We start from the raw sequence: 12,812 nt of genomic DNA, 5'->3' as shown, positions 1-12,812 counted from the left end.
ATACAGCATAGGTTGATGACCATTAGTTTCCTTTTTAAAAATTCCAATTCTTTGTTCTGCTCAGGTGTAAGGTTGGAATAAGATAATTTGTAAAGTTACTTAACAATTCTGAGATTTTATTAATTTAGACAGCAGCAGACTTCTTAGGACTTCATAAATTATCCCATTAACCCTTTAAAAGAGAATTATTTGCTTATAATTCATCAATCACAGCCCAGTGGTGGTCATTAATAAATACGATTGGACTTTCACAAGATTGTTATAAGCTACAAAACAGCATATTTGTTATTTTTTTTTTTTTTTTTTTTTGAGACAGAGTCTCACTGTGTTCCCTGGGCTAGAGTGCCGTGGCGTCAGCCTAGCTCACAGCAACCTCAAACTCCCGGGCTCAAGCAATCCTTCTGCCTCAGCCTCCCGAGTAGCTGGGACTACAGGCATGCGCCACCATGCCCGGCTAATTTTTTTCTATATATATAATTTTAGCTGTCCAGATCATTTCTTTCTATTTTTTGTAGAGATGGGGTCTCGCTCTTGCTCAGGCTGGTCTCGAACTCCTGAGCTCAAACGATCCGCCCACCTCGGCCTCCCAGAGTGCTAGGATTACAGGCGTGAGCCACCACGCCCGGCCGACAGCATATTTGTTAATAGCAGTAGTCCAACAGAAAAAAAAGCCTTGAACTGAAGTGGAAATAATTCAAGAATTAGTTAATTATTCTTTGCCTGAGGGCATATGTTATTTAGCTACTTTTATTGAAAAGATCTCACAGACCAGACTTCACAAGGATATATCTGTAAGAAAAATATCAGGCATATATCCTCAAACTTGGTTTTATATTGCAAATGTACTAAAGTTTTCAGATTCAGATAATTTTAAAGCAAGTCTGCTTTTTATGCATATATATAAGAAGCTTGCTAAACACTGAAAATTTATTATCTTGTGAAAAAATAGTAACCGTTTTATATTGAAGAAACTAAAAATACCCTTTGGCCGGGCGCGGTGGCTCACGCCTGTAATCCTAGCACTTTGGGAGGCCGAGGCGGGTGGATCACTCGAGGTCAGGAGTTCGAGACCAGCCTGAGCAAGAGTGAGACCCCGTCTCTACTAAAAATAGAAAGAAATTATATGGACAACTAAAATATATATATACAAAAAATTAGCCGGGCATGGTGGCGTATGCCTGTAGTCCCAGCTACTCGGGAGGCTGAGGCAGAAGGATCGCTTAAGTCCAGGAGTTTGAGGTTGCTGTGAGCTAGACTGATGCCACAGCACTCACTCTAGCCCGGGCAACAAAGCGAGACTCTGTCTCAAAAAAAAAAAAAAAAAGAAAGGAATAAAAATACCCTTTGTCTAAAAACAAATAAACAAACAGAAAAAAGCAAAAAATCGACACTAAAGAAATACACAAAGATTTAGAATAAGATAATGAACTATCAAGGAAGTATGCATTTTACCTTACGGCCCACATACACAGGAATGCCAATAATCATTGCAGGAATAGCAATGCCAGCTATTAAAGCAATTCCTACAGGAGCACCAACAAGTGTTCCCAGCTGCCACAGTATTTTCTTCTTTCTGCTCCAGGGTTTCTTCCCCCAAAAAGTACATCCTGATGGACTAATAGGAAAAATTATAATGTAAAGTAACAGCTGTAAAGCATCACCACAACAAATTGCTACAATACACTAAAGCAATTACTATTAAAAAAACCTTCTCATACTTAGGCATTTTCTCCCCCTTTCTTTGAATTCTGAGTTCATTAAAAGCCAAAAAATTAAGGTCCACTATTAAATTATATTAAGATACAGATAACTGTGATTCACATTAAAAATTTATCCCTATTCCTCCAATACCCTCAAGACCTTCAGTTAGTTTCTGAAGAGAAGAATTAATGCCAAACACATGCTTATTTTATCCCTATGTTAGGCATTATCTGATTATATCATAAACTCACTTTGTGGCCTGAATGAGGAAATTTATATATGAGAAAATTAAATGGAAATATTTATGACTTAGCATTATTACATAGGGTATTAAATACTAACATTCTAGTTTAACAAAAAAAAAAAAAAAAATCTCCATTTTGTATTTTTGACAAGATATTAAGCCCAAATGACTTAGCATAGTAATCTGATTCCTTTTACATTTATGTACCAAGGGTGAGCACAGTGGCTCATGTCTGTAATCCTAGCTCTCTGGGAGGCCAAGGTGAGAGGATCATTTGAGGCCAGGAGTTCAAGATCAGCCTGAGCAACACAGCAAGACTGTCTCTACAAAAAACTTAAAACCTAGCCAGGTGTGGTGGCACATGCCTGTAGTCCCAGCTACTCAGGAGACTGAGGCAGAAGGATGGATCACTTGAGCCCAGGAGTTTGAGGTACAGTGAGCTACAATGATGCCACTAAACTCTAGCCTGGGTGACAAAGCGAGACGCTGTCTCAAAAAAAAAAAAAAAAGAAAAAATTATATAACAATGATAAAAACAATCCCTTTTAGTATTTTATAAATCGCAAGTTTAAAAATGCTTAGGATAACACTTTCTCCAAAAAGAGTTATTCTGTCTTATAATACAAAATTATATTTACAAATAAATAATTCCTTCTATAAACTTACCTTAGATAATGTAAATCAGAAATTTCTTTCATACATAACCAACAAAACTCACAGCCACAAACAGCACATGTCATGTGATTGCAGCTTCCATCATTCATCTTTATTATATAAGCAGCACATCGTGGACATGGCTTTATATCATCAGCTATTGGGAACACAGAGAGAACTTATAAGTAGATAAAACTGGTCTAAAAATAATTTCTAGTAGATTATCAATTACAGCACTGCCAAAAAAATCTTAGGATGTATATAGTTTGTTAACTGATATCTTTAACCTTCTGTTTTTAGTATATAAAGCATTTTTTCCCTTCTTAGAAAGGGAATATATTTGACATTAAAATTTCAAGATATAAACATTTTTCAAACACACCAGTAAAACAATAACAAAAAATAACAAAAGAATAAAAAGAGAAAGGAAAATTAAGGATAGCTCTAGACAAATTCTGAACTATGTAAAGTTTGTCTTTGTCCTGACCCCTTAAAGTTGTCTTCTCTGAGTGGCACTTCCTGTTCTAGAACTTTTCTAACCATCTTCACTTAAATGTGGATATTCTATATACTATTCCTTTAGTGAATGAATACTAACAGAGAGTGACAATGTGATATTAATCTGAAGCACTATAACCAAAGCACTATAAATTAATAATACACAAAGTAAAAATAACAATACAGATATCTTTAGAAAAGCAGCTTTTTCCCAGTATTTTACTTCATACAATAGATATATGGACCTTGCAAAGAATCAGTACCTAGAATAAAAGGGAGGAGGTAAGAGATTAAGGAAGGGTATAATGGAGCCAAGGTAAAATCAAGTGGTATATAACTTTAGGAATCACTGACAACAGAAGAAGAGTTACCTCAAATTATACAACTATTTTGAACTGTTACTATTAGCCAGCTATATTTTCTAATTACACATAGACAGTTTAGAAAAGATATTTATAGTGCTAACCACTGAATTTAAGTATTTGTTCCAATTTATTACATTATAAGCCTTAAGCTATATTCTATTCTCCTTTCTACAAGTTTTACAGTCAAATTTTACCTATGCTTTATCAGTGAATTCAGGTTTCCTTAGCACTTCTTCTAGAGCCAAAGCTATTTTTTAACTTAATAACTGGTCAATGCTCATAATTAGTGTTTTAACAATTCAAGGAATTTTGAGTAAACTGGTAACTCTATGCAGCCAGATCAAGAAAAATGACAATTACTAGAATATAAAAATTAAAAATATCCATAAGTCATGATTTAAATGATCCAAAAACCTTAAAAGTCTGCATTAAAATTTTTAAACACCAGGGTACTAATGGAAAAAAAAGCTGGCTTTTTTACCTGACACAATATCTAGTACATCAAATTAAAGAAATGCTAATCCTATCTGCTTAAGCAGCATGTTAATTGATAAACTTCCTCATTCTAGAGTATTTTCAAGTAGTAGATATCTCGATTAGAGGTGGGAGTAAATACAATACATGCAAGCTTTGGCTCTGATCCGTGCAATACGTGGAACAAACTGAAAGGTAACATTCCTATTTATTCTTAGGGCTCTAAAAACAAAAAACAGCCTTTTAATAGGCTAATATCACATGTTAGACAACCCCACAGGGATGTATTTTTGATAGGTCTCTTTTATGTATCGGTATCCACATTATTCATTCTCTGAATACTTATTTACCTATGAAAGGCTGTTTTGTCTGCTTTGTCTATTTCCTCAAACCAACAAATTAGAAAAAAAATTTACTGTGTACATTATATGATGATAATTTCTTGCTATATATTCTCATAATGCAAAAATCCTAAATGAAATTGCTTTGCCAATTATATGGTCAACTAATTTCCCATTCCCCAAGCATCAATTAAGCCACAGTTCCTTGATAGTAAAAAGACTTCTATTTAAAGAGTTTGGCAAAGCTTCTGTCTTTTTTGATTACTATATTTCTGTTTACTGTTAAAATATGGATCATTGCCAGCTAAGAAAAAAAAAGGTTACAAAACACTATGTTCTCAAATGTTAAGAGTGGTTATGTCTTAGGGTGGTAGTAGGAGGACACAGAGGTAGAGGTGGGGAGCCAATTAAATATTATATTTTTACAAAAGGGAAAAAAATATAGTAATAAAAGATATGGTTCATTTAAAATGTAACTGCAAGAGCATACGCCCCCTAGCAGCTATAAGTGTCTCCCATGGATGCAACACTGTTACCATTTCAAGACAAACATAAACATAACATAAATTACTTAATGTACCTTTATAATTAAGCACACATTTATCTTCAGTGACTGATTAGAAAGAAATAACCCACCAATCAATATTATTATTTTACCAACCAATTATTAAAAGTGCAACCAATTTTTCAATGTATCATAATAATGGGAAATGAAGAATACCAAGATATCGGGAATAACAGTGATTAATAAAACTCTTTTGAATGGTAGCTCCCTCTCCTTTTTCTCTTCTCACAGGTCTCATTTGGCAAGAAGCCAAATTCAAATTTTTAATTCTTTATAGATTACATCAAAAGAAACTATCACAGAGCCATTTTTTCTGAGAGCTTTGATTTTTGAAGCATTGAAGGTAAAAATGCACGGACTTTAAATTTTTAGAACTATGAGATAAGATTTTTAAACAAACATGCAACAAATTCCAACTCAAGTTTATTTTTAAAATAATCACCTTGTGATTATTTACTCTGACAATACTACTGTTTGGCTCAAATCATTTGGCAATGTTTTGTTCAGAGTTATCTTCAAAGCTACTTTATATAAAAAAATCACTCTCATGATCATATAGTGACCTCTTACTTTGGATCCACCCCAAACCAATGATTTCACCTGTTATAATACTCTAGCTGTTAGACTTAGCTCTAAAAGAACTCTTGGTCATGCTCAGAATTCAAACTGTCAAATCAAACTGACATTAAATTGACATGATATAAAGTTATGCCAATATGGCATTCCAGCATAACAGTGCTGAAATAAACATAAAATATACCATGGTGACTACTTTAAGGAATATCAATATTCATTTGGATAACTAAATCATGATGTTTATTTTAAAAAATAACAAAAGCCATCTCTCAGTCATTATTTATTTACTGGTGGTCCAGATATACTCAAATTTCTAGTAGGTGACTGTGGTTTCTCTAAGTTTCTCTACCTCATGTAGCCAGAACACTTACTATAAGCCAGAAAATGTTTCAACCATAAGACATAAGTATTGTTAGTATCTTCATTTTAATCATGAGGTAACTAACTTGCTCAGGCTTACACAAACAGTAAGTGAAGAATATGGGATTTGAATCCAGGAGTCTGATTCGAGAATCCATTTTCTCTTACTCTGTATGACTGTGTGTCCTGTAACCAATAAAGACACACCCACCCCCAGTTATAGGAGAGCAAAATAATTTCCAAGTGAACTACCCAATGGCTACTGCTGACTCTTCAGGGAACAGTTTAGGTATATTTAGGTCCTCTCTAAATTGCTTCTGGACCCATACCTACAAATTACTACTAATATCTTTGAGTTCTACCCCAATCTTCAGGAAAGGAAACAGAAACAAATCAGTAAACAAGCATGAAAATCCGTGTATATTACATAAGGTATTAAATGTTGAATATTCTGTGTTAAAGTTTAATAAGATTTTTTTTCTAGTAGCAGAAAATACATGATGACTATCTCAGTACACTGCTGGTAGGAATGTAAATTGTTTTCTTAACAAATTTATGTATTTTTCAAGTTTTTCTCTGTCACAATCAGCAAGAAAAACATTTTTTCAAAAAAGGACTGAAATTCCAATAAACAATGAAAATTCTGTCAACATGAAATATTAATTTTTTGAATTTTTATTCAAAGAACATTAAGATGTCCAGATTTTTCAAACATTTTTGAGATTTATGAGGTACATACATTGTACATGTACTGATCCCCAGGAAATTTTTAAATTCCTGGCCAAAGACACTTTAAAGTTCTTAGTGTCTTCCCCCACTAAGGTATAATTTTTATATCCTTGGTTCCAGGGATTGGGTAACTTAAGTAAAAAATGTATTTCACAAAATATTTTAAATGAAAAGGATTCCAAGAATAAATACTGTTTTAAATCTGTAATTTTGCGATATTTATACAATTAGAAATAATCTAAAGATAATATATTTAAAATTAATATCTTATTAGAAATATTTGCTAAGTTTTGCATAAGATATTATAGAGCTAACAGTTTGGACTATCTTTGGCTATCTGTTATATAAATCATCACGATACTCCTTATTTTCTTTTTGTTGGACAAAAAATCTTTCCAATCTCAGAACCACTTTCTTTCAAAGGAAAGAATGAGTGCTTCTGGGACAGAAATTCACTTAAAAAATAAATCATTTTGAAAAGTGAAGGTAAAACAGGAACTGAATACTTTATTATATTAAAATAACTAGTATTCTGTATGTGTCAAATTATTTTATAGAAAAAAATCAGACATAAATACCTGCTGCTCCAGACTCTTGACTGTAACTAATGGATGAAGAACGTATAGTTCTCAAACGTAAACTCTGGGCTCTCTCTTGTCGAGCAGCATCACAGGTCTGGTTGGGATGCCAAATCTGTTTACAGTGGTAGCAAAACTCTGTTCCACAGCCTTCTCGCCCGCAAGTTAATTTTGGACAGCTGGCACATCCAAATGCTATCACAGCATATCTTGAAAACAAGAAAAACAATTTAAAATGTGACATAAAACAAGAGATGTTCATTCAGTAAAAAATGGTCCAACTAAAATCTTATTCCTGAAAAACATTTTCTATTTATGCATTAACAGTCATAAACCCTATCTCACCAATATAAAAATGGGGGGAAAAATTAACAGTTTACAAATGAAGACATAAATGGCTTTAAAATATTTGAGAAGTTCAATTTTTACCTTTTACCTTTCAACTTTTAAGCAGGATAATAAATTGTATTTTGGCTAATCCCATTTTTACAAAAACTATATTAAATTAGTATAGTATTTTATACACAAAGAAAAGACTAGAATACACCAAAAATCTTAACAGTGGTTTTCCTGGTACTGGGGTTTTAATTTTCTTCTTATGTATTTATACATACCTGATTTTCTACAATTACTTGTCATTTTTAAAAAAAGAAAGGTTAAAAGAAAAAGATTACTTATTTAAAAATGTAATGATTATGGATAAGCTACACCTGTTAGTTAATGGCACGCTATATCAATTTATAAATTATGTGATAATCTTGTGTTCATGAATAAATTCTCACATTTTTATTTCTAAGATGCGTGGCAAAAGTGGCTTTTGGCGCCAATCTCCTACCAAAGTACACCAACTGGAATTTCTCAATCAAGAAGTTGGGTGGTTTTTTTTTGTTTGTTTTTGTTTTGATTCAGATAAAAGACAGACAGAGAATAGAAGACTTGTGACTATCCCTAATACCTATTATCTGAGCTAATATTTCTGACACTTTAACAATGTTTGACTTCTGGGCACTCTTTGGCATTTATCCCACAGAAATGAAAGTTTATGTTCACAAAAAAACCTGTACATGAATGTTCACAGCAGCTTTATTCACAATAGCTAAAAACTGGCACAAGCCCAGATGTTCTTCAAAAGGTGAATGGTTCAACAAACTATGGTGCATATACACAATCAACAACAAAAAAAATTACTGATACGCATAATAAGCTAAATCTCTGGGGAATTACACTAAGTGAAAAAAGAAGTCAATCTCAAAAAGTTACATACTATATGATTCCATTTATATAACATTTTGAAATGACAGCATTTTAGAAAGGATAAATAGATTAGTAGTTGCCAGGGGTTAGGAACTGGGATTAGGATGGGGAGAGAGTGAGAGAGAAGTAGATGAAGTTATAAAAGAGTAACATGAGGGATCTTTGTTGTGATGGAACTGTTCAGTACCTTGACTGTGGTAGTGGATAAACAAACCTACACATGATAAAATTCTATACAACTAAATACACACACACAAATAAGTACAAGTAAGACTGGTAAAATTTAATTAAGATTGGTAGATTGTATCTCCGCCAATATCCTGGTTGTGATGTTGTTCTATAGCTTTATAATATGGTACCACTGAGGCAAACAGTGTGAAGGGTACACAGGATCTCTCTGAATTATTTCATACATCTGCATGTGAATCTACAATTATTTCAATAAAACTTTCAATTAAAAAATTTCTAGGGGGTTCTAGTTCTCTTTGAAAACAGCAACACACAAATCTTACCTGTGTATAAGAGGCTTTTGTAAATACCAAATATTTCCTTTTGCCTAGAAATTTAGGGGAGTTTTCAGGGCTTTTCTGGTTACTGGCAATAAAATTTAAACAATTATAATTGAGATTTTTATTAAATTTCAAGATAATTTATAAAATTATGCAAGATTTTAAGAGTCAGGGAGTTCCTTCTGTTGCTCCCTTAGTACCTCACCCTGCAAACTTATACATCTCAAATTCCATTTTATTTCTGACAGACCAAGTCTCTAATTACCGTTCTCTCCTTATTTATTTAATTTATTTATTTATTTATTTATTTGAGACAGCGTCTCACTCTGTTGCCCGGGCTAGACTGCCATGGCATCAGCCTCGCTCACAGCAACCTCAAACTCCTGGGCTCAAGCGATCCTCCTGCCTCAGTCTCCCGAGTAGCTGGGACTACAGGCATGCGCCACCATGCCTGGCTAATTTTTTCTGTATATATTTTTAGTTGTCCATATAATTTCTTTCTATTTTAGTAGAGACAGGGTCTCGCTCTTGCTCAGGCTGGTCTTGAACTCCTGAGCTCAAACGATCCACCCGCCTCAGCCTCCCAGAGTGCTAGGATTACAGGCGTGAGCCACCGTGCCCGGCCTAATTACCATTCTCTATCATAGATATGTTCAAACAGGACTGAATCAAATTACCATTCTCTATCATAGATACATTCAAACAGGACTGAATTAAAGGCAATTTATATCAACATTGAGTAATCTGGTATAGCTTCATTTTCCTGAGCTTTAAGATTTCCAAGAAAGCTTATTCATTACAGTCTCAGAAAAAAAGACCCTATACTTTATTTTCTATTAAAGTTATCTAAAGTATCTATGATCTAAAATAAAGTCGTTTAAAACAGTAATTGCAGTGAAAAGAAAATGGCATTCTCTTCTAAACCTCTTCTCTAACCTACCTTTTATTGAAGGAAGGGAGGGAGGAGGGGAAGACAAGGGGCAGAATGGAGAAATTTGTGAATGCAGGGGACAACGCAAGACCAACTATTTTCTGAAGTTGATCATAATTTACTAAGGCAGAAGAAAGGTTCATTTCAGGCTAGCTGGTCCAAATTCCACTTCCACCAATTTTGTGTAATTTTACGTAAGTTACACAATCTCCCTACACACCAAGTTTTCCCATACATAAAACAGGAATTCACTAAAGTTTGGCTTAGCCTCAGTATTCAGTCAAAATCATCATCAGTTTTGGCCTTGGTTTTTAGAAGGCCAGATTAGCAAATGACTGCTTCAATGACATGTCTAGTACCCCTGCACTTGTTCATGACTAATGACCTTGTGATCACACAAGTTACCATCATTTCTACATCAATAATATAAATGATGTTTGTCATTTGGATTGAATATAACATTTAAATACTCATTTTAAGATAACTAGCATTCCAGACATAACTTAGAGTAGATATCTTTTATATAGTGAAATTCTACCAGATAGCTGAAGTATTAATGTACGCTATGTTGCAAGAATAAAATGTTGTAATCTTCAGTGATGATGGTAAAAGCAAAATTCAGGTACAAGCTTAACTTTCAAATAATTAGATAGGGAAATAGATTTAGAGTTAATATGAACACTGAGAGTGCTTTAACTAGATAAATTTAGGAAGAACATATCCTTTATGAGCAAATAAATATTTCTAAAAATATGAGGTAGATTAATAGAAATTAGATAATATAATTCTAACCTCTGTAGAGGTTGTTCAGTATACTAGTATTCTCATCACTAAATAAAACTTTTAAGAACTGACCTAATTTTTAATTAATGATTTAGATTATGAGTCTTAAAACAAAAAGTCCTATTGGGGAATTTCTCACTTATATATGTGTGTGTGTGTGTGTGTGTGTATATATATATATATATATATATATATTTTTTTTTTTTTTTTTTTTTTTTTTTGAGACAGAGTCTTACTCTGTTGCCCGGGCTAGAGTGCCGTGGCATCAGCCTCGCTCACAGCAACCTCAAACTCCTGGGCTCAAGCAATCCTCCTGCCTCAGCCTCCCGAGTAGCTGGGACTACAGGCATGTGCCACCATGCCCGGCTAATTTTTTCTATATATATTTTTAGTTGTTCAGCTAATTTCTTTCTATTTTTAGTAGAGATGGGGTCTCACTCTTGGTCAGGATGGTCTCGAACTCCTGAGCTCAAACGATCCACTCATCCCGGCCTCCCAGAGTGCTAGGATTACAGGCGTGAGCCACCGCGTCCGGCCTCTCACATCTTGACAGTAAGAATTAAAAGCAGAAAATCAGAATGTGCCTTAAATGTGCCCTTTAAAAATTTCATGACAAGTTCCCAAATCTGGCACAATATCCACAAAAACATAAAGGTGTATGGCGAGAAAACTGAGAGAACACTGGAGACCTAAAACACATTTTTTCTCAATAATGAAAGTTCAAAACAACTTCATAAATTGCTTTAAGATGACAATTCCTTATGGTATTGAGTCTAGAGACTTAAGCTTATTGAAAATGCTTATACACAACAAGATTTTTTAGATTTATCCAAATATTCTATGCCTAATACAGTGTTCCTCCTATAAAATATATTACTACAAAACGTTGCCCTGAATTATATATTCTGCTATGAACAAGAGTAGGGATATTATTAAAGTGAATATCTATTTAGAATTTTTAAGATATGCAGTATAATTATCAGGAGCAAACTAACAGCTGACAGTGTAAGGAAATTACTATCAAGTCAAACATTTACTATTTGATTGCTAATTTTTTAAAATTATTTTTTAAAATAAAAATTTCCATCTATTCTTGTATCCCAGAAGTTTATCATAACATGATGGTGATATTTGATCTGGTCTTGGAGGAATATTGAGTTAACATTTGACCAGTTGGCATTTGGTCAAAATGCATTCTCCAAATTAGGATATAATAATAAAAAGAGTTGTGAGATTTAAATAAGACAATGTTTGTCAATTTTGGGGTGGGGAGAGGAAAAAGGAGAGGTAGGGTTAAAGAGGTAGAGAAAGGAAGAGTTTAGTTCATGGCACACTATATGCACTCAAATGTTAGAGATAAAGTATATCAAACTGATTTTATGCTACTTCTCACTTTTTTTAATGAAAAAGCTAAGATGTCCTACCTCAGGACTAAACATTCAAGTCTACTGAATCTGCAAATTCTCAAGAAAAACAGGATTATTTTTAATAATACTGACAAATTTTTCATAAATGTACATTTTGATTACTGTAGAAGTCAATCTAGTATTTTCTTATGCTAACAATTCTTGAGTGTTTACTATATAAGCATTTCATGTTCATGGGTATTCAATTTTAAGAATAAGTGTATTAGATACAATCTGTAATATATCAAGGAATTGAAAACAGAATGTTATATCACTTAAAGAAGATTTTTATTACGTGGGAGCCAAATTTATTTTCTACTGGAAAACAGCTCTCAAAATTATAACTGAAGCAAATGGTAAAACTAAATTAAATACAAAACACTTGCTTTACAGAAAATTTCAGGAATCTTTCTGCTTCAACACAATAGGTGTTATTTGGACAAAGAACGGGCTCGGCAGAAGGTCACAGAAATAACTGAATAATAGTGGTTAACTAACTAAATATCTGTGGCTTAAAGAACACTCAAATCTTGGTTTAGTAAAATAGCTCCATTTCCTTCTACTGAACATTATTTAATTCAAGCCTTACCTTCTTTCTCTATCCTTCAGCAGAAAGTCTCTGGCTACTATACTTGAAATGCTTAAACCTTCCCGCTTAGCAGGAGTGGAAGGATAGGATGAAAGGGGGGAATAGGAAGGGACTGAAATAGGGCAGGCTTTCCAAAAGTATCTTCTGTTCACTGGATTGTTATTAATAAGAGGTGATCCATACTAAGAAAGGACTCAGTGGTCAAGTTAGAAAAATGCTAAGCAAAATTAAAGTGGTTTATTGCTCATTTTTACT

The 12,812-nt window shown here is 33.4% G+C and overlaps 1 protein-coding gene across 2 annotated transcripts in view; it reads right to left on the bottom strand.

The window, feature by feature from the left end:
- RNF19A (ring finger protein 19A, RBR E3 ubiquitin protein ligase) overlaps window positions 1–12,812 on the bottom strand; it is a 56,791-nt gene that overhangs the window by 9,819 nt on the left and 34,160 nt on the right. For both annotated transcript variants that reach the window (XM_069466174.1, XM_069466175.1), the window contains 3 exons: window positions 7,086–7,294; window positions 2,612–2,756; window positions 1,453–1,615 (listed from right to left, as the gene is read on the bottom strand). In XM_069466174.1, coding sequence (XP_069322275.1) covers window positions 1,453–1,615; window positions 2,612–2,756; window positions 7,086–7,294 — 517 coding nt within the window. The remainder of the gene's footprint in view (window positions 1–1,452; window positions 1,616–2,611; window positions 2,757–7,085; window positions 7,295–12,812) is intronic.

The sequence above is a fragment of the Eulemur rufifrons genome, chromosome 3 (assembly GCF_041146395.1).
Source record: "Eulemur rufifrons isolate Redbay chromosome 3, OSU_ERuf_1, whole genome shotgun sequence".
Lineage (NCBI taxonomy): Eukaryota > Metazoa > Chordata > Mammalia > Primates > Lemuridae > Eulemur > Eulemur rufifrons.
The sequence above is the reverse complement of the archived record's forward strand: the minus strand, read 5'-3'. Positions and strand labels throughout refer to the sequence as shown.